This window comes from Salvelinus fontinalis, chromosome 17 (assembly GCF_029448725.1).
Source record: "Salvelinus fontinalis isolate EN_2023a chromosome 17, ASM2944872v1, whole genome shotgun sequence".
NCBI lineage: Eukaryota > Metazoa > Chordata > Actinopteri > Salmoniformes > Salmonidae > Salvelinus > Salvelinus fontinalis.
Genome location: NC_074681.1, coordinates 46,652,534 through 46,674,731, shown reverse-complemented (window position 1 = coordinate 46,674,731; position 22,198 = coordinate 46,652,534). Strand labels below are relative to the sequence as shown.

The following is a 22,198-nucleotide window of genomic DNA, read 5'->3' as shown; positions in this document are numbered from 1 at the left end:
ACTGCGTTTAGTTTCAGAAAACGTAAGGTGTAAATATTTGTATGAACATAAGATTCAACAACTGAGACATAAACTGAACAAGTTCCACAGACATGTGACTGACAGAAATGGAATAATGTGTCCTTGAACAAAGGGGGGGTCAAAATCAAAAGTAACAGTCAGTATCTGGTGTGACTACCAGCTGCATTAAGTACTGCAGTGCATCTCATCCTCATGGACTGCACCAATCTGGTGCAAATCTTGCCAGTTCTTGCTGTGAGATGTTACCCCACTCTTCCACCAAGGCACCTGCAAGTTCCCGGACATTTCCGGGGGGAATGGCCCTAGCCCTCACCCTCCGATCCAACAAGTCGCAGACGTGCTCAATGGGATTGAGATACGGGTTCTTCGCTGGCCATGGCAGAACACTGACATTCCTGTCTTGCAGGAAATCACTCACAGAACGAGATGTGTGGCATTCTCATAATGGAGGGTCATGTCAGGATGAGCCTGCAGGAAGGGTACCACATTACATTTACATTTACATTTAAGTCATTTAGCAGACGCTCTTATCCAGAGCGACTTACAAATTGGTGCATTCACCTTATGACATCCGAGGGAGGAGGATGTCTTCCCTGTAACGCACATCGTTGAGATTGCCTGCAATGACAGCAAGCTCAGTCCGATGATGCTGTGACACACCGCCCCAGACCATAACGGACCCTCCACCTCCAAATCGATCCCGCTCCAGAGTACAGGCCTCGGTGTAACGCTCATTCCTTTGATGATAAACGCGAATCTGACCATCACCCCTGGTGAGACAAAACCGTGACTCGTCAGCGAAGAGCACTTTTTGCCAGTCCTGTCTGATCTCGCGACGGTGCATTTGTGCCCATAGGCAACGTTGTTGCCGGTGATGTCTGGTGAGGACCTGCCTTACAACAAGCCTACAAGTCCTCAGTCCAGCCTCACACTGACAGTGTGAGCACTGATGGAGGGATTGTGCGTTCCTGGTGTAACTTGGGCAGTTGTTGCCATCCTGTACCTGTCCCGCAGGTGTGATGTTTGGATGTACCGATCCTGTGCAGGTGTTGTTACACGTGGTCTGCCACTGCAAGGACGATCAGCTGTCCGTCCTGTCTCCCTGTAGCGCTGTCTTAGGCGTCTCACATTACGGACATTGCAATTTATTACCCTGGCCACATCTGCAGTCCTCATGCCTCCATGTCTAAGGCACGTTCACACAGATGAGCAGGGACACTGGGCATCTTTCTTTTGGTGTTTTTGAGTCAGTAGAAAGGCCTCTTTAGTGTCCTAAGTTTTCATAACTGTGACCGTAATTGCCTACCTTCTGTAAGCTGTTAGTATCTTAATGACCGTTCCACAGGCGCATGTCACATCTGCTCCTGCACCGCCCTCTACTGCTCATCCTGTGTCTCCTTGACCTGCCGCCACTCCCCCAGTACTCTCTCCCTCGCTCTCTCTGTGTGTGATTGTGTGGGCGGAAACAGGTGTGCTGGAGTCAGAGCAGATCCCCACCAGCTGCAACCTGTTCCATAATCAAGACCTCTGCAAATACTCAGTCCTGCCACTTCCACACTGCCAGATCGTAATCTATGCTCAGTCAGTCTACGTTCCTAGCCGGTTGTTACTATTCAGACCCTGTTATCCGTTTGTTCCTGTTTTCTCTTGCCTGACGCTGTTTTCCTCTCCGCTACAGTTCTGCCCGCTCTGACTCTGGTCCTTGTCTCCAGTCCCATGTCTCGTCATCCTGCTACTCTGTCCTGGATTCCCCACTCTGCTACTTCCTTGGATTCCCCTCCGGACCTACTTACCCTGTCTCAACCCCTCTCGCTCCAGCCTCAGCCTCCGCACCTGGTTTCCAGAAACCCTGCCGAGATTCCCCTGACCTGCACTCCATCTCCCTTGTGTCTCAATAAATACCTTGGTTACTTCATCCCAGTCTCCTCGTCTGAGTCTGCTCTTGGGTTCCCCTGTTCCACTCCGCGTAACAGCATGTTCATTAATTGTTTATTGTTCATTGAACACGCATGGGAAACAGTCTTTAAACCCTTTACAATGAAGATCTGTGAAGTCATTTGGATTTTTACGAATTATCTTTGAAAGACAGGGTCCTGAAAAAGGGACGTTTCTTTTTTTGCTGAGTTATAGAAATTACCATAGCTCACAATAATGCATGACACAGTATACTTTAAATGCATGCAAAGTTGTTTGTATTATATTTGGGTCATTCAAGAAATATTACATTTATATTTAAAGGTCTTGTTATGTGTGCATGGATATTTGTTTGTGTGTGAATGTCCAACCCGGGTTCAAATAGTAATTGAAATCAAATGCAAGGATTTTGAATACTGTTTGAACCTAAGTCTGGTGAATGTAATGTATGCCTCTCGTCCCCTTTCCATCTGTATGGAAAATTGTTACTTGATCCTAAGCAAATAAAAGGCCAAAGCTGATAAGACAGTACAAAAAAGTCACATACAGTATATGAGTTTTTACTGGCATTATCTGACGATTCTCTGTATATCTATCTATAGCTCTTGCAACAGCCGATACCTGGACATGTTATGGAGGTTTGGGTATGAGAGCTGAAACAAAGCACACGATGCACATCATCAAAGTATTAGATTACTCCGTTGAGCCCTCATTCTTCTCCACCTCACCTTCCTCCTAACCTTCTCCCCCTTTCCGTCCTTTTGTCTCCCCTTTCAGTTTAATGGGGGCATGATATCACTTCTGCCATGCCATATGTACAGTGCTGTAAATATGCTGACCTCTTTGTTTGCTGTCAAACTGATATGTTACTGCAGGTGTTGTTCTCCATTGGTTCAGTTCAATTGTGAATAAAGTTGTCTTTATTTGTCTCACAAACATTATAAAGTTAGTTAATTTGACCAGGGAATAATATCCCCTCATATTAATGTCCCAGGTGTGTGTGTGTGCACGTGAGTGCGCATGTGTGTGTGTTCATCTGTGTCTGTATGCATCCCATTTCATTAACATCTATTGACCCATCATTTTCAAATCTGGACCTTGAAGCCAGTTCCACTGCTTTTTTCTCTTGATCTGTGTGCTATTCCTGTGCACCACCATTCGCTTCAAGTTCAGTCAACTCAAACAAATAATTTCATCAGTCAGGTAAGAAAGAGGATAAGAAATTCAGACAATAGCGAGCCCACTTTCCCTACTTTGGCTAAATCACCATTTGTTCTGCAACTGATATAAGCTCTATTTATACTGCATTAAACTGCACTATTCTTGACACGTGTCATTTAAATTTAGGTGAATATCATCGTACTGAAAAAGATAACCATATTCCCAGGGGTATTGTCAGTAATAATCTTGTGACCATAAAGTTCAATTCCACTGTTAGCCCATTTGGGAAGCACACTGTGATAAACTCATCCAGTGCTAATACTTTAAATACCATTAATATGGATACCCCCACTGTTTTAAATCATGTAGGAGGCTTAAGCTGTTGCATACCAACGTGCACAGTTTGTCAAAGATCGACCTTCTAGATATCTGAGTGCATGACATGAACCCGGATATTTTCATTCTCATGGAGACTTGGCTAAATGGCTCGATCCCGGATAAGGACCATGACATTGCTGACTACAACGTCTACAAACTTGTTTTTGCATGGATTCCGCGACGTGGTTACCTTTTAACAGCTAGGGCCGCTATTTCTTGTGCCGGAATCCGGCTTAAGACAGGTTGAAGCCTGCTTGACAGAGACGCTAAGCTGCTAGCCATCATACTAACAAAGTTGGTAACAGATGAGTTTTGCAATGGAGCCCTCTGTCTGGAGAAATAAATGAACGGTTCCAGCGCTTTAGGAGCTGTATCTACTACGCTTTGTTTCGGGACAAACCGGATCACTCGGACTTCCAATGCGGCGATTGCTTACTTGCCGAGGATTATAGGCTTGAGGTGGCTTCCTTGATCGCGCTGGTCGCCAGCCTACGTAAGAAACTGGTGAAAACGCAGAGTGGAATGTTTACATTTTCTACGCCAGTGGCTGGATGGCGTTTGCGCTCGACAGTGTTGCCCAGAGCTCCCCCATCTGATAGCAGAGTCGAAGTATCACAGTAATAGGAGCAAGGCAATCAAAGAAGGTCAAATGTTACAAGCCAGGAAGCCAAAGACATCGGCCTCTTGCAAAGCAGTCTACACTCCCAACGAGAGGCCCGGAGTGGATACAAACAAACAAATAGTTTCGCCGTCCTGAAACCTGATCTTCCTGCACCTTCCTCGCTGGAGATGCCTGTATCTGGGGCCACAATGCCTACTACTAAAATTTCGAAGTCGATTTCGGCAACCTTCTGTCCCTGCTCTGGATCGAGTGGGCTTCTCCATCTGTCGGAGGCCTGCGCCGGGCTCAACTTATCCTGCCTCTCGTCCATCCATAAAGGGTTCTTCGAATTATGTGAAGCGTGGGAGTGGGCGGATTTCCTCGTCCTTCTAGCCAGCCGTGATTTTGGGCAGCTCCATGGTAAGAAATGTGACTGTTCCTGGTGCAAAATCAATGTCCTATCCCGGAGCTCGAGTAAATTACATTACTAAGCTGTTCCTTGAATGTACTACGTCAGGACATGGGAATTGATTCTATCGTAGTCCATGTGGGTTTTAATGACATTATGAAGGGCTGATTGACTCTCTGCTAGACACTAACAAATATCTGGTCCTGTGATCTCTCTGAATCGTGGCATTGATCGCTTTAGCAGGATTCTTTCTCTTCACAACTGGCTACGTGATTATTGCACCTCAATGGGTGTAACTTTTGTTGACAATTTCAATACCTTTTGGAAACAAAACACGTTTTATAAAGGGGATGGGATCCACCCAAATCATATGGGTTCCTGGATCCTTTCCAAGCATTTTAAGGCTGTGTTGAGACAATGACTTATCAATGACCCCAGCTCAGGTAATCCCTACCATTGTCACGCAGAGTTTACATAATGCTTCAACAAATGTACATTACACCAGGGGTGTTGGTAAACACAATGTAAGTAACCTAATTCATATCCCTCTAACTGCACTGAATGCCTCTGATCCTACAGCTATTGTATGCAGTAATCATGTGCTTATGAACTATATTTATACTGTTAGCACTGAGCCGGTGTGCCCTAGGAGGAAGTCCACTGTATGCAGCTCACCCTGCACTAACATAAATAACATAAGCTTCCCAGTAAAGCAATAAAAACAAGTAAGCATCCCAGAAGACAAGTGCTCAAAATAGCCCACGTTAACATATGTAGCTTAGAAACAAGGTTCATGAAATCAGTAATTTGCTAGTAACTGATGACATTCATATTCTGACTATCTCTGAAACTCACCTAGATAATACCTTTGATGATACAGTGGTAGCAATACAAGGTTATAACATATACAGAAAATATAGAAATGCCAATGGTGGAGGTGTTCCTGTTTATATTCAGAACCACATTCCTATAAAGATTAGAGAGGATCTCATGTTAAATACTGTTGAAGTAATATGGCTACAGGTTCATCTGCCTCACCTAAAGCCCATTCTGGTGGGAAGCTGCTATTGACCACCAAGTGCTACCAGTCAGTATCTGGATAACAGAAATGCTTGATAATGTGTGAAATGCTTGATAATGAATGTGATATTATATTTTCTGGGTGATTTAATTATTGACTGGCTTTCATCAAGCTGCCCACTCAAGAAAAAGCTTCAAACTGTAACCAGTGCCTTGCAACCTGGTTCAGATAATCAGTCAACCTACCAGGGTAGTTACAAACAGCACATGAATGAAATCATCAACATGTATTGATCACATCTTTACTAATGCTGCAGGAATTAGCTTGAAAGCAGTATCCAAATCCATCAGATGTAGTGATCACAATATAGTAGCCATATCTAGGAAAACCAAAGTTCCAAAGGCTGTGCCTAATATAGTGTATAAGAGGTCATACAATACGTTTTGTAGTGATTCCTATGTTGTTGATTTAAAGAATCTGTTGGTCCGTGATGTGTAATGAGGAGCAAACAGACACTGCACTTGACACATTTATGAAATTGCTTATTCCAGTTACTAATAAGCATGCACCTATAAAGAAAATAACTGTAAAAACTGTTAAATCCCAGTGGATTGATGATGAATTTAAACATTTTATGGTTGACAGGGATGAGGCAAAAGGAATGGCAAATAAGTCTGACTGCACAATGTGTTGCAAATTGTGAAATCATGTAACTAAACTGAATACAAAAGAAGAACTACGCTATGAAACAAAGGTAAATTACATACAGAATGATAGTAAAAAGATAGTAAAAAGCTTTGGAGCACCTTAAATGACATTTTGGGAAGAAGGGAAACTCGGCTCCATCATTCAGTGAATCAGATGGTACATTCATCCCAAAACCAACTGATTTTGCCAACTACTTTAATGATTTTTTTCATTGGCAAAATTAGGCATGCCAGCAACAAATGCTGACATTACACATCCAAGTATATCTGACCAAATTATGAAAGACAAGCATTGTAATTTTGAATTCTGTAAAGTGAGTTTGGAGGAGGTGAAAAATTTGTTGTCCATCAACAATGACAAGCCACCAGGGTTTGACAAACTTGGATGGAAAATTACTGAGAATAATAGCGGACGATATTGCCACTCCTATTTGCTATATTTTCAATTTAAGCTTACTGGAAAGTGTGTGCCACCAGGCTTGGAGGGAAGCAAAAGTAATTCCGCTACCTAAGAATGGTAAAGCCCATTTACTGGCTCAAATAGCTGATCAGCCTGTTCCCAACGCTTAGTAAACTTTTGGGAAAAATTGTGTTTGACCAGCTCCAATGCTATTTTACAATAAAACAAATTAACAACTAACTTTAAGCATGCTTACAGGGAAGGACATTCAACAAGCACAGCACTTACACAAATTACTGATTGTCTGAGAGAAAATGATGATAAAAAGATTGTGGGACTGTTAGACTACATTGCGACTTTTGACATTATCGATCATAGCCTGCTGCCAGAAAAACGTATGTGTTATGGCTTTTTTATATACCCCCTGCTATATTGTGGATAAAGAGTTACCTGTCTAACAGAACAGAGATGGTGTTATTTAATGGAAGCCTCTCCAACATAATCCAGGTAGAATCAGGGATTCCGCAGGGCAGCTGTCTAGGCCCATTGAAAAAAGTAATCTTTACTAACGACATGCCAGTGTGTCTAATGAGTAAAGCCAGTGTGTCTATGTATGTGGATGACTCAACAGTCTGCTACTCAGCTACTACAGTGACTAAAATGACTGCAACACTTAAAAAAGAGTTGCAGTTAGTTTCAGTGTGGTTGGCAAGGAACAAGTTAGTCCTAAATATTTCTAAAACTAAAAACATTGTATTTGGGACAAATCATTCACTAAACCTCAACTAAATCTTGTAATAAATAATGTGGAAATTGAGCAAGTTGAGGTGACTAAACTCCTTGGAGTAACACTAGATTGTATACTGTCATGGTCAAAACATTGATACAACAGTAGCTAAGATGGGGAGAAGTATGTCCATAATAAAGCGTTGCTCTACCATCTTAACAATAAGGCAGGGCCAACAGGCCCTAGTTTTATCACACCTGGACTACTGTTCAGTCGTGTGGTCAGGTGCCACAAAAAGGAACTTAGGAAATTGTAATTGGCTCAGAACAGGGCAGCACGGCTGGCCCTTCAATGTACACAGATAGCTAATATTAATAATATACATGTCTATCTCTCCTGGCTCAAAGTGGAGGAGAGATGGACTTCATCCATACTTGTATTTAAGAGCGTTATTGACAAGCTGAATGCACCGAGCTGTCTGTTTGAACTACTGGCACGTAGCTCGCACACCCATGTATACCCCACGAGACATGCCACAAGAGGTGTCTTCACAGTCCCCAAGTCCAAATCAGAGAGTATGGGAGGATCACAGTACTACATAGAGCCATGACTACATGGAACTCAATTCCACATCAAGTAACTGATGCAAGCAGTAAAATAATATAAAAAAAAACAGATAAATATACACCTTATCGAACAGCGGGGACTGTGATGCAACACAAACATTGGCACAGACACGTGCACACACACACAATAACATACGCACTATACACAGACGTACACATTGATTTTGTACTTTAGATATGTGGTAGTGGTGGAGTAGGGGCCTGAGGGTAGACAGTGTGTTGTGAAATCTGTGAATTTATTGTAATGTTTTTAAAATTGTATTAACTGCCTTAATTTTGCTGGACCCCAGGAAGAGCAGCTGCTGCATTGGCAGCAGCTAATGGGGATCCATAATAAATACAAAATACAAATCTTCAGCTGTGACAGACTGAAAAATCGGGGAGGGGTGGCTACCAATCAAAGTTTGGACACACCTACAGTTGTTCGCCCTTTTAAAAGTTGCAGCGTACTGCGGTGCAGCTTGCATGGTGCCACAGAATTCCATGACACGTTATTTAAGTGTGAACCACTGGTACCACTAATGCTAGTTAGTGCTAGTTTGACCGCCAGAGGGCATCTTTGCGAAGCATTTGATAGCCTTCAATAGTGGCTGTACTAGAGAATACAGGCACGTGGGAGACCGACGGGGAGGAAGGAGTAGGCTGTCCTTGTAAAAAAGAATTTGTTCTTAACTGACTTGCCTAGTTAAATAAAAGTTACACGAAGAGCATACCATTTCTACAGCCTAATTTTCTAATTCTTGTCTAACCAATACCCAAACAGAGATTCAGTGAAAATAAAAAGATCATTGGTTTATCAAGACCAGTCACCATGTTTGTCTCAGAGCAACACGAAACGGTGCAAAAATAGTTGTGGGCTATTGCTTCAAATCATATTGCTTCTAACTTCAATATTCTCTTTTAATAAATAAGACCTACACCACTTTTAACAGCGCATTACTCAACACTAGTGAGACTCATGTCGCCTACAGTAGGCCTACAGTATATCGAAAAATATGACATGACTCTCCGTCAATAATTACATATAGAGGATTGGGGATATTTCTGTAATTCAGTGATATTTATTCCCATAGTAATTAATTATGGATCCATAACTAAATAAACATCGGCATTTTGAAATAGTATTTTTATCATTATCTTATTGACGAAAGCATAAAGATTCCATTGTTAGTTACATTGTTTTAGTTTGAACTTGCAGACTGGTACTAAGAACAGAACAGCGGGAACGTTTCCCTAGTCAGCTCCATTATTAGTGCAATGCCCCTAAAAGTGTTGCCAGTGTCACGGGGTGGGGTGGGGTGGGGTGTCCACCCCCCTCCCCCTTCCTCCTCCTCCCTTCCCCATGGGCTAGGTCCATCTTCTGTGCGTGGCTCTGCAGCCTATCCCATGCCCTCGTGCCTTGAACCTTGCCCACTTTCAGTGGATACAGCTGGAGAACTGCAAGGCAACCCCATTGTGCGCCACTAGGGAGCCATGACCAATATAATGTATATTGTCCTGCTAATAACAGCGTTAATAATATATTTTTTGAGAATATCCAATGGCTTTTATATAGTTGTAAATGAATAATAATAATCGCTTTGTATAAAAAAATAAAAAGATTTTGGAGATTATTTTGCTTTCAAATAACAGCAAGCAAGAAAAAGGCCATTCTTGAACATGGGGTGAGACATTGTTACTAATTTGTAAATAAAGCCAGTTTGTTATTTAGAATGATTTATATCTGTTTTTAGAGGGAGAGAAACCAAAAATGTACAATCATCTCAAGGGCAGCACAGGTATTGAACCAGCATCTGTAGCAACACAGCTTGCACTGCTTTGTAGTGTCTTATACCACTGCACCACTCAGACGCTGTATAACGTGACTGGTCGGGAGTGGCCTACAGTACTACAGCAAGAGCAAATAATCCTGATGAAATAAAATAATAAAAACCTTAGAGTAACACCAGTTTTAGTAAGTAATACTGAAGTCGTGCACAATTATCAGTTTCTATTTAGGTTTATGTTTCCCATTCATTGTCAGTTAGAGTCACAGTAGGACCCAAAAGCATAATCAGTGCTCTAACTCCCCCTTGCGCTGGTCTGGAGCAATGAAGTGGTGACGCAGGGTACCGTACTAAACCACAAATTACATCTAAGTACCGCAGCATAATCGCAAAACCTTTAGTGGAGCAACAACTGTACTCATTCAAGGGTTTTTCTTGTTTTTACTATTTTCTACATTGTAGAATAATAGTGAAGACATCAAAGCTATGAAATAACACATATGGAATCATGTAGTAACCAAAAAAGTGTTAAACAAATCAAAATATGAATTTTATTTAAGATTCTTCAAAGTAACCACCCTTTGCCTTGATAGCAGCTTTGCACACTCTTGGTATTCTCTCAACCAGCTTCATGAGGAAAGCTTTTCCAACAGTCTTGAAAGAGTTCCCACATATGCTGAGCGCTTGTTGGCTGCTTTTCCTTCATCCTGTGGTCCAACTCATCCTAAACCATCTCAATTGGGTTGATGTTGTGTTATTGTGGAGTCATCTGATGCAGCACTCCATCACTCTCCTTCTTGGTCAAATAGCCCTTACACTGCCTGTAGGTGTGTTGGGTCATTGTCCTGTTGAAAACCAAATTTTAGTCCCACTAAGTAGATGGGATGCAGAATTCTATGGTAGCCATGCTGGTTAAGTGTGCCTTGAATTCTAATTAAATCACTGACAGTGTCAACAGCAATTCACCATCACACCTCCTCCTCCATGCTTTACAGTGGGAACGACACATGCGAAGGTCAACCGTTCACCTACTCTGTGTCTCACAAAGACACGGCTTTTGGAACAAAAATTCTCAAATTTGGACTCGTCAGACCAAAGGACAGATTTCCACCAGTCTAATGTCTATTGCTCATGTTTCTTGGCCCAAGCAAGTCTCTTCTTATTATTGGTGTTCTTTAGTAGTGGTTTCTTTGCAGCAATTCGACCATGAAGTCCTTATTCACTCAGTCTCCTCTGAACAGTTGATGTTGAGATGTGTCTGTTACTTGAACTATGAATCATTTATTTGGGCTGCAATCTTAGGTGCAGTTAACTCCAATGAACGTATTCTCTGCAGCAGAGGTAACTCTGGGTCTTCCTTTCCTGTGGCGGTCCTCATGAGAGCCAGTTTCATCATAATTTTCCAGATTGACTGACCTTCATTTCTTAAAGTAATGATGGACTGTCGTTTCTCTTTGCTTATTTGAGAATTTCTTGCCATAATATGGACTTGGTCTTTTACCAAATAGGGCTATCTTCTGTATACCACCCCTACCTTCTCACAACACAACGGATTGGCTCAAACGCATTAAGAAGGCAAAAATTCCACAAATGTACTTTTAACAAGTAATTGATATGCATTCCAGGTGACTACCTCATGAAGCTGGTTGAGAGAATACCAAGAGTGTGCAAAGCTGTCATCAAGGGAAAGGGTGGCTACTTTGAAGAATGTCAAATATAACAACACTTTTTTGGTTACCACATGATTCCATATGTGTTATTCATAGTTTTGATTTCCACTATTATTCTACAGTGTAGAAAATAGTAAAAATAAAGAAAAACCCCTGAATGAGTAGGTGTGTCCAAACTTTTGACTGGTACTGTATGTGAAATAATCTCTTGTGGCAGCATGTTCTCTAAATATCACTACCCCCATTTTTTTTTTTTTTTTTTTACTTTTGGTTATAGGTTTTGCCATAAGCCAAAATACGCATTTATCTGTTTCATTGATTTACTCTTTAGCTGATTGCCAGCTTTTCAGGCAATTGAGAAATAGATACACCTCCTCAATCAAAAAAGCTAAATCACGCTACTTTCTATCTCATATTCTGATGGTGTCCCGTCTAAATTTTGGAAAACAGTTAATGCACTAGGGCGCGGAAATGAATCTCCCTCCCTGCCTAAGCAAGCTGTCAGGATCTAACATATTTACTGAGAAACATTTGATAAGTGCTTATTTTAGTCAATGTGTTATCTCCGCAGGACTTTTATTTGAAAGAAATGGCGGTTTAATTTACCCTGATCAGATCGACTGCTTTTCCCTCTCCTAGCCTCTAGTTGGCATGATGGAAGATCCATCAACTTCTGGGGCTAATTTGCTTGATCCTTTCTTGCTGCAGCATTCTGCTCCTCTAATTGTGGAATTATTGACACATTTTTAACCTGACAATTATCTTGGGTGCTATCCCTAGGGTCTGGAAGGCTAGCCTTGTGATCCCTCTCCACAAAGGTGGTGACCGCTCTGACTATTGAAACATTTTCAATCTTTAATCAACACAGCTTAGATATTTTCCAGTGTCCATCAGTCTGGTTTCAGGCCAGCACTATATCTGCTTCTTCTTTGGTGATAAATGACATTTTAAATTGCTTGGACAAAAGGCAGCATTGTGCTGCCCTTCTTATAGGCCTGTGGAAGGCTTTTGACACTTGACCTGTCACCATTTTTAATTTGTAGACTGTCTGAAATTGGCCTGGGTTAGGCAGCCTGCATTTGGTTTGAAAACTACCTGACAGACAGGACACAATGTTTTTCTTCTGATGGTGTTAAGTCAGGGTTCCTTGAGAGGAATATGATGCCTTTCATTAAATAGCAGAAAACAAATAATTCAGTCAACATTCATACCGGTTATGGTGATATCGCTTATATGAATGCAGCTGCCACTGTGCTGAAGCCATTGGACAAAGTTTATCGTAACGCACTACATTTTATTACGGGTGACAAGTTCAGTGCACATCATTGCTTTCTGTATCAGAAAGTAGACTGGCTCTCTTTGAAGTCTTGTCGATTGGCGCATTGCACTCTTTTTGTTTATAAAGCCCTCTTGCATAGACTTCCGTCGTACTTCGTTGGGAACCGACAGACATACGAGCTACCAGACTCGACCTCGGGGATGGTTTACTCTGGAGATCCCTTCGATCTCCACTGAGTTAGGTACATCTGCTTTTAGTTTTTTTTTTACACCTTACTTGTGGAATAATCTCAAACTCTCTAAAATTTGAATAATTGGTGACTAGGGCAATTCAGATGGCTGATTGAGGATATTTTTACTGAAGAAAGCATTTGTTTTATATGATTGTGTTTTGCTTTTCGTATATTGATGTGTATGTGTGATACAGGGCACATCTGTAAAATAGACCTTGGTCTCAGCAGACTCTCTGTCCAAAAAAAGGTTACTTAAAAAAATGTATTCAGAAGATTTGGCAATGTATTTGTTTCTTCTGTTCCCATTTAAGGTGACTTCTTTCCAAATATAGCGTATCTATCTATTGAGGCTAATTTGAACTGACAAGACCCACATTTAGCAGCGGGAGAAATATGCTTCAGTAAATGGGTGAAGTTATGGATTTTTGTTCAAATCGCAGTGCGTTGTCTTGGACAGAGGCCAGTGGGGGCATGCAAATCGAGTATACAAACACAAGCAACAAAACACGCAATTGGATTGGATTTTTTTTCAAGGTCTGAAAACTTTTATTTTGAATAAATATGCAAACATTTCTAAGTACCTGTTTTCGCTTTGTCATTCTGGGGTATTGTGTGTAGATTGATTTAAGAAACAAATATGTTTAATCCATTTTAGAAAAAGGCTGTAACGTATCAAAATGTGGAAAAAGGGAAGGGGTCTGAATACTTTCCCAATGCACTAGCTTGGTCCTTGCAAGTTTGTGGATTTAAGGGCTGACCACATTTAGACAACTGGTCAATTGTTTGTCAAAAAGGCTTTTGGTTGACAGATTATTTTTGTTGAGCGGCCCATGAGACACTTGTCTGATTCGTGCCTATCTCAGTGGATTAACCCATTGCGGAGACCGCGGGAATGTCACAGTCCTTCACTCTAAGACAGGCATCTGCAACATAAGGCACACGCGAGGGTATTTGCCTTGGCACGCCAAGCATTCGTTTCAAAATTGCATTGGTTTTTCCATAAATAGCTTCTGCTTTGGACATGACACCATTTGTTAAGTATTCCTTAGGCCTGTGAAGATAATGTGTCTTGGGTATCATTTTAAATTTGACTGTACGCTTGTTTATTCCATGTGTAACTCTGTGTTGTTGTTTGTGTCGCACTGCTTTGCTTTATCTTGGCCAGGTCGCAGTTGTAAATGAGAACTTGTTCTCAACTAGCTTACCTGGTTAAATAAAGGTGAAATAAAATGTAAAAGAATGTTGACTCAAGAAGAAGGTGAATGTGGCTAAGATGCACAAGGCACGTCTCTCTCCAGAATGCGATCTGTCCTGCCAATTTGTGCATGTTCATTGTTTCATACCGTAACTGTGTGAATGGTTTTCCCTTTGATTGTTAGTGTCTATCAATTCCCCATTACGTACACTATATATACAAAAGTATGTGGACACCCGTTCAAATGAATGGATTCGCGCTATTTCAGACACACTTGTTGCTGACAGGTGTATAAAATCGAGCACGCAGCCATGCAATCTCCATAGTTTGTTAAGTGGAATGTCTAGGCGCAACAACGGCTCAGCCGCGAAGTGGTAGGCCACACAAGCTCACAGAACTGGACAGCCAAGTGCTGAAGCTTGGTAGTGAGTGTTGCGACCGTGGACAGACGATTTGTCTGTCCTCGGTCGCAACACTCACTACCAAGTTCTAAACTGCCTCTGGAAGCAAAGTCAGCACAAGAACTGTTCATTGGGGGCTTCATGGAATGGATTTCCATGGCCGAGCATCCGCACACAAGCCCAACATCATCATGCGCAATGCCAAGCGTCGGCTGAAGTGGTGTAAAGCTCGCCGCCATTGGACTCTGGAGCTGTGGAAAGACGTTTTCCGGAGGGCTGAATCACACTTCACCATCTGGAAGTCTGACGGACGAGTCCCTGCAGCAATGTTCCAACATCTAGTGGAAAGCCTTCCCAGAAGAGTGGAGGCTGTTATAGCAGGAAAGGGGGGACCAACTCCATATTAATGGTCATGATTTTGGAATGAGATTTTCGACGACCAGGTGTCCACATACTTTTGGTCATGTAGTGTATATCACCAATAGTACATTTACCACAAATCCCCATAATTTCTTATCTACAATGTTTCTTTGGTTTCGGTAATTCCTGTTAATACATTCAATAGGCTATATTATTTCTACAGTCGTTTACTGTTCTCATTATCGGAGTGGACATGTTGTTTGCAGAGCTCACAACCTATGCTACACTTGTAAGACACGTTTTGGTTTATTTCATTTACTAGTTTTGTCAATTTATTCATTGTCTTTTGTTTGGAGCGCTCCTGTCAATGTTGAGTAAGGACGCACACCTGATTGTGCATAGAGGTAGGCATAGGCTCCCTAGCCTGCGCGTAAATGTATAAATGTGCCCATTTGGGGATGTCAGATAGTATTTCTGATTGTCTTAACTCACCACCACTAATGAACTGTGGGGCTTCTCAAAGTAATTGTGTCTTCACCTTAAACAGCAAGTAAAGTCTGTTTTTACATCTATTGAGAATGACAAAAGTTCGTCAATGTATTAGAAAATCTTTCCAGCTCTCTCCCTTTCGATAACCACCGAGCCTCTGGGTGAAAGGGAAAAATGTCATGCCCTTATCCAGTGGGCCGGACCCAGTTGATAGTTGATACAATATTTCAAGTTCGTTGTAGTCAGGCGGTGTAGAGAGATGAATGCGATTCGAAGAACATGAACAAACTGCCATGCGTAGCCAATGTGATTTATAGGACATTTATTTTTATTAGGGTATTTTCTACCTAAAATGTTTTTATTTGTAGGTTTTCTTTTACGTAGTTGGCAATACAAGTTACTTGCATTGTTATATAGGCCTCTCTCTGTGTTCTGCACTAAGTTATTTAGCTGCTAATGGCTCACGGTTTAGGCTATCATACAATATGTTCATTTGGCAGAGGCGCTCTTGCATTAGATTGATTTGTATAATTTTCATTTAGATAGAATTTAGATTAACTACATGACAACGATTTTGAGATACTAAGATGTTATACAAAAATTTAATGAAACTGCTCCATGAAAATGCTTTTGAAAATCATAACTTGCATGCAGATCGGTAGAAATGGTAAGATAAATTGTAAATTGGCATTCCACATGAAAAATGTTGCCGACCCCTGATATAGCCTATTACCGGCAAGTTCAGGAGTTTAGCGGCAGAATCTGCGAAGGCTAGTAGCAGCAGGAATAGGAGAGTTGGGAGAAGAAGAAAAAAATCTTCAAATTCTTTTTATTTTTATCTTGATCTCTGGCTATCTCTTGAGTCATTTGTGTGTCTTAATTATTTAATCAAACAGTGGGCTTAAACATCAGACAAGCTCAGTGCATATAGTTGATTTTATTAAAACGTTTATAAATGACAAAATACACGTTTTAACATGTCTATCAATTGACTGGTCGAAAGAACAGACGACCCTCTGTCAACCAAGATATTATTTTGGGTCGGGGACAGCCAATAATGGTTAGAATGAAAATAGCTCATTGAAGATTTGGAAGAGAATGGTGCATAAAGCCAATGACCCAATCCTAAACTCTTCCATTGCTTTTACCTCTCTAGACCCTTTAATTATTGACCCTCCCTATTAGCTCTAACTAGCATTGTATTTATACTTTTTTTGTATTGTCACAAACACCAAAGGCTATGTGGAGTTTATACCATATTGCTTACACTAAAGGTGTCTTCAATATGAACGAAACGGAAGAAAACAGACAAATAATGAGTAAAACGGGGATATCCTATCTGAACAATGTGAAACGCTCATTTTCTGTTGAGAAACAGTTTGCTACAGTGTGCTCTAATGAACATGACCTTGTAGTATCTAGCTCCCATTAGATCCCATAAGGGTGTCACCAAGGGCCATGGGAATGGGATATGTCCAGTGGATGATTATGGAATTGGGCCATTATGAAGCAGAAATCAATTCCAACACCTCTTTCTCTTCTGTTCTCATCAGTCGGACACAGAGTTCTGGGATAAGATGCAGGCAGAATGGGAGGAACTGGCTCGCAGGAATTGGCTCGAGGAAGAAAATGAAGGCCTGATACCACCCAGCATCTCTCCAATTGAGAAGGTAAACTCACCCAACACCTACTTCTTTCCTCAACACTAATACTAATCTGGAAAAATCTCCCAGGAGTTTCCAATATCATTTACCTAAACTTTCCCACCAATCCCAGAATTTATTCACAAAATGTCTATCCATTCAGAGATGCAATTACTTACTATAATCCCTGATACTAATCCCTGATATTACGCCCAAAAATAACCTTTTAAAACCACAAGCGAGGGTACAAAACACCATCCCTTCCTCAAAGCTATCTAATCCAAGATTTAACATGGAGAAAAACAGTCATCTCGATGTAATCGCCAAGCCTTTGAATTCATCTTCAACCTATCACTAACCTAGGAATCTCACAACTGCACTCATTTGGGATAGGTAGCGTAGAGCTAACACGAGAGAGTGATGTGTTGCTTCAAATGACAGACGGTGGTTGGTTGATACTTAATCTAGAATTCTCTCAACTCCCTCTATCGTCTCAATTGGAACGGATTGTTGCTCAAATGTTGAGAGATCACAATAGCGAGGGAGAAAAAAAGGAGAGGGAGGAAGAGAAGACAGAGAGAGGGGAGATGGAAAGGGGCAGTAGTGGAATAGTAAACAACTATCCCCCATTGGTTTAACAGTCTTATTAATAACATATATTTACTTATTTTCTTTGCTGTCAATATGTTTTTCTTCCTGGAATTATACTTTTTTTTAAATCTGAAAAGTTGTGTTTCACATTCATTCATCAAAATAATGCAGCAGTTGTCACTCCCGTTGATATGTAATAATAACTACCTACCATAACACATAATGCCCCGACCATATTCTGCTAGAAAATATTGCAAAAATGTATATGGCAATAAACATACCGGTATGTTAAATCAACATTCGTTCCCCAAAATTAAGAAAATCTGTCATATTTATATTGCTATTACATTATGTTATGTTATTACTTGCATCATAATTCAATTTTTTTTGTTATAGGTTATTCACCCTCCATGGTAAAGACCTCCATATATCGGAGGGTTGCCTTTGTTCTTGAATTCTTATCTAAACAAATGGCTGCTGTCAACAGCATCGAACAAGGCTCTAATTGTCTATAAATACATTTCAAATACCCCTAGAACCAAACAGACCTGGGTTTAAATACATAGTATTTTCAAATACAAATTTAAATACTTTATTTCTGTGTTTTTGAGGTTTTTAAAATGCATGTCAATACTTTACTACTTGTATTTTTCAAAGGAACTTTGTCTAAATACTTACTTAAAATAATTGAAATACAATTTATAGTATTTCAGCCCAGGTCTTGTAAATACTCATTTGTTTGTATAATGGGTAACGACTTACTTTGACTACATATCCATAACACCTGCATTACACATCTATAAGCATTTCATGAACGTGTTATAACAGGTCCAAACCACATTGTTAAAGGTGAACTAAATATATCCACAGGATATCTATACCACATTCATGTCATGGTACGCAAGAGCTCCTATTTATGTATCTTAATAGATGCATCATTACAATGACAGCATAGTGTCATCATTATGGCTGTTCTCAAAAGTGTGTCTCTGACGTTTCCCCCCGACGGACTTACCTTCCCTTCTTCTTCTCACTGAGGCCAATGGTGCATAAAGATCCCCACAGGGTTGAATCCTCAGGGTACATTTTACGGTTCAAACTGTGTAGTTCTTATTCGTAACTCATTAATAACAGCCCTCTACATCACAATTAAGTTGGTCATACTGGTCTTTAACGCACACATGAAGGGTCTATTTGTGAATTCTATGCAGTCAAAGTAGTCATCGATTTTCCCATTCATAGCTAAGCACTTCATGGTAGTTAACTGAGCAGTTTGCCACTCTGATCTATAAAACCAACATTGAAGGTCTATGTATGGGTTCTATGCAGTCCATACACTGTCATTTCTGTTTTCCCGTTTATAAACATGCCTCACTTATCAAAAAGAATACGGACACAACACAAAATGTTAAAAGGATACTTCAGGATTTTGGCAATTAAGCCCTTTATCTACTTCTCCAGAGTCAGATGAACTCATGGATACCATGCATCCAGTATGAAGGAAGTTAGAGTTTTTCTAGTCAATGCTAACTAGTGATAGCGCAATGACTGAAAGTCTATGCTATCTACCAGCACACTAACGCTAGTTAGCAACTTCCTTCAAACTGCACACAGAGATAAAAATGGTATCATCTGACTCATTGCCAAAATCCAGAAGTATCCCTATAAAGGAAATATGCGCATTTTATTTCAATTTTCCAGATGTAACACAGAAAACAATTGCTGAAGAATCCTACTATTGACATTTTTCATTTGGACTTTTCTTGAATAGATTTAACAAAGATGAATATTCAAAGCATTCAAATCAAGTTCCACATTTCAGACTCATAGCAATAACTATGAGTAAAACGTACTAACACAGGGTGGTAAAGCTAGCTAGCATTTCCCCCTTAATTAAAGGGTCCGCATGGTCAATCCGGCCTCCGCAGAAATCAGAGCATTCATACTTCTTGCACTTTGCGGAGCAGAACAGAGCTGCTGTGAAGGAAGTTGTCGTCAAGGAAGTGGGTAGCTGCAACCCAATATGGGGACTGGAGTATGGGCGCGTTTATTAGGAGCAGCTACTCTTCCTGGAGTCCACATAAAATACAGTAATGGGCATGAACAAAATAAGATATTTAATTAAAATAAGAGTTATATATAGGAAAGTCACCAAGAGACAACAAAAATACTATTTACACACTATTCATACATACATATTCATATTCTTATGTACAGTACAGTTCAATTAGATCTTTAGAAAGAGTGGTGATACGAGATGTTTCTTCAGTTTAAAGCTAACCTTGCTTTTTTGCCTGAGTAACCTCTGGTGGCAGAGCATTCCACGATGACATGGCTCTATACATAACTGAGCAATGCATTAAATCTGTTTATGATTTGGGTGCCGTGAAGAAACCCAGCGAGTGTGTGTGTCAAACGGAGTGGGTGTATGAAAAGTGAATAGGGCTAATTGGGCAGATCTTTTTTTGCCACTCGAGACAGTTTTGCGTGGCTGATTGGGCTGCATGGCAAGTCGATAAGCCGGTGCGAATGACAAGTGCACCGGTGTTGTACCGGCGTGCCTGCCGAACTGAGGTGCTTCTCACTGGGCAGATGTATCACGGCATCGCAGCCTACACAAAAAATAGCTAATATTGATAATCATCTAGATGTCACCTTGATACATACATACACACACACACACACACACACACACACACACACACACACACACACACACACACACACACACACACACACACACACACACACACACACACACACACACACACACACACACACACACACACACACACACACACACACACACACACACACACACACACACAGTCTACTACTCAATTGGGAGGGCATGAATGGCAACAACACCGGGACACAGTGCCCTTCGCTCCCGCTTGCCAAGCACTACTGACCGGCAATGGCGTGGGAAGTATATCTACCTAGTAGCCAATATCAGGTGGACAGTCACAGTAAGCATACAACACATACAAGAAACAGTACACCCATCATCAGTACTTTTAATCAAAAATAAACAACCGTCACTTTTATAACTGAAAATGTATAATTCTTTCTGTAACAGTGAAATACGACTCAGACTCATCCTCTGGCGTCAAAGCAAAAGTCCAAACTCTCGCTGTAATGGTAGCTCAACGTATGGTAGTTGCGTGTTAACTTAATCAAAACCGTCTAACCTATAGATAGTAGAGCGCTTGACACACCCGCTCCTTTCCACACGCCCACTACTTTCCTTTCAACACACCCACTTGCCCATACTCCGGTCACCATATTGGGCTGCAGCTACCCCTTTCTCCTGCCGTGAAGCTAATCAGGGGAGAATGTGAGAGGTCAGTGAAATATCACTTCCTGTTGACCTCTCGCTTTGACAAAAACATTTAGTTAACCTTTTTGTTCACTATTTCATGACTGACATTGTACGTTTGCACATTTAAATGAACAAAAACAGCTAATAAGATCCCTGGGCTGTCAACCAGAAGTGATGTCATACTGACCTTTCACATTCTCTTCTGCAGTCAGAACCGTTATTTTATACCTCAATGGTCAAAATAAAATCAACTGGTTTCTGTCTTTTAATTTGTCCCATTTTAAAAGGTTCATAATGTGCCAAAGTAGAATGGAAATAGTGAAATAAATGTTTAATGAGTATTGTGACTATTAACGTGTTGACATTGTGCCAGGGGCTTAGCTAGCTAGCTACATTAGTGATAGCGCTGAAACCCCTAGAGGGCGTAGTTCTTCCTGATGTCGTATTACTGCTAGGTGTGGACACAGTCAGCCCAGCCGGTAATACACTTGTGTCCCCCATGGACCGGCTCATACATAAAACATCCTCCATTCAGGCTGCAAAGGCATTGGTTTCCTCCTTAACTCGATTTAAAGTAGCAGATAATGGACCCCGTCATATATTTATGTAGTTGGTGCTGTAGATTAACTAATGAGTTCTAACGGGAAAAATAGGTTCTAACTTCGAAAAGTTTACAACTGTATAATTTCTGCTCCCAGCATATAAAAACCACGAAGACTGATGGAAAGCTCTGAAAGCAAGATGGTAATTTCTATGACTCACACAGTGGAGGAACATATTGCCTGTAGCCTGGTGTGCACCAAGTGGCATGTTTCTACAATATTCATAACATACTGACACAATTACAATCTTTATAGAATAAAAATCTAATTTCATCAATTACATGTGAAAAAACATATTTAAGTGAACATTAGCAAGCCAGCAGCAGATGAAACAGAAAGTGAATTCTCTCTTCCTTCTCTCCCAGGTGATATTCTATCACTGGCTAGGTTTAGGATATTTATTAGCTCATACCAGTGACAAACTTAGCTATGTTATCGACATTTGGCAGTATACAAACCAAATCCAGCTCACTTATTTTGCCAGATAGAAAGAAACAGCCACAAATTCATTCAAAATTTTGAATAGCTAGCTAGAGCAAGCTAATGTTAGCTTAGCTGCTGCTTCTTCAACAAGAAGCAACTGCGACAACATTGATTCTAAGAGTAAGATAACATTTTTTTTTAAATAAAACTTTCCCATTGAGCAAAATCCACAATCCACCCCTCCAAAGAAAGCCTGGCTC

General features: G+C 40.8%; 1 protein-coding gene across 2 annotated transcripts in view; it reads left to right on the top strand.

The window, feature by feature from the left end:
• The window catches only part of pex5lb (peroxisomal biogenesis factor 5-like b), a 146,779-nt gene that overhangs the window by 106,852 nt on the left and 17,729 nt on the right, over positions 1 to 22,198 (top strand). For both annotated transcript variants that reach the window (XM_055867632.1, XM_055867633.1), the window contains one exon: positions 16,911 to 17,027. In XM_055867632.1, the coding sequence (XP_055723607.1) occupies positions 16,911 to 17,027 (117 nt within the window). The remainder of the gene's footprint in view (positions 1 to 16,910; positions 17,028 to 22,198) is intronic.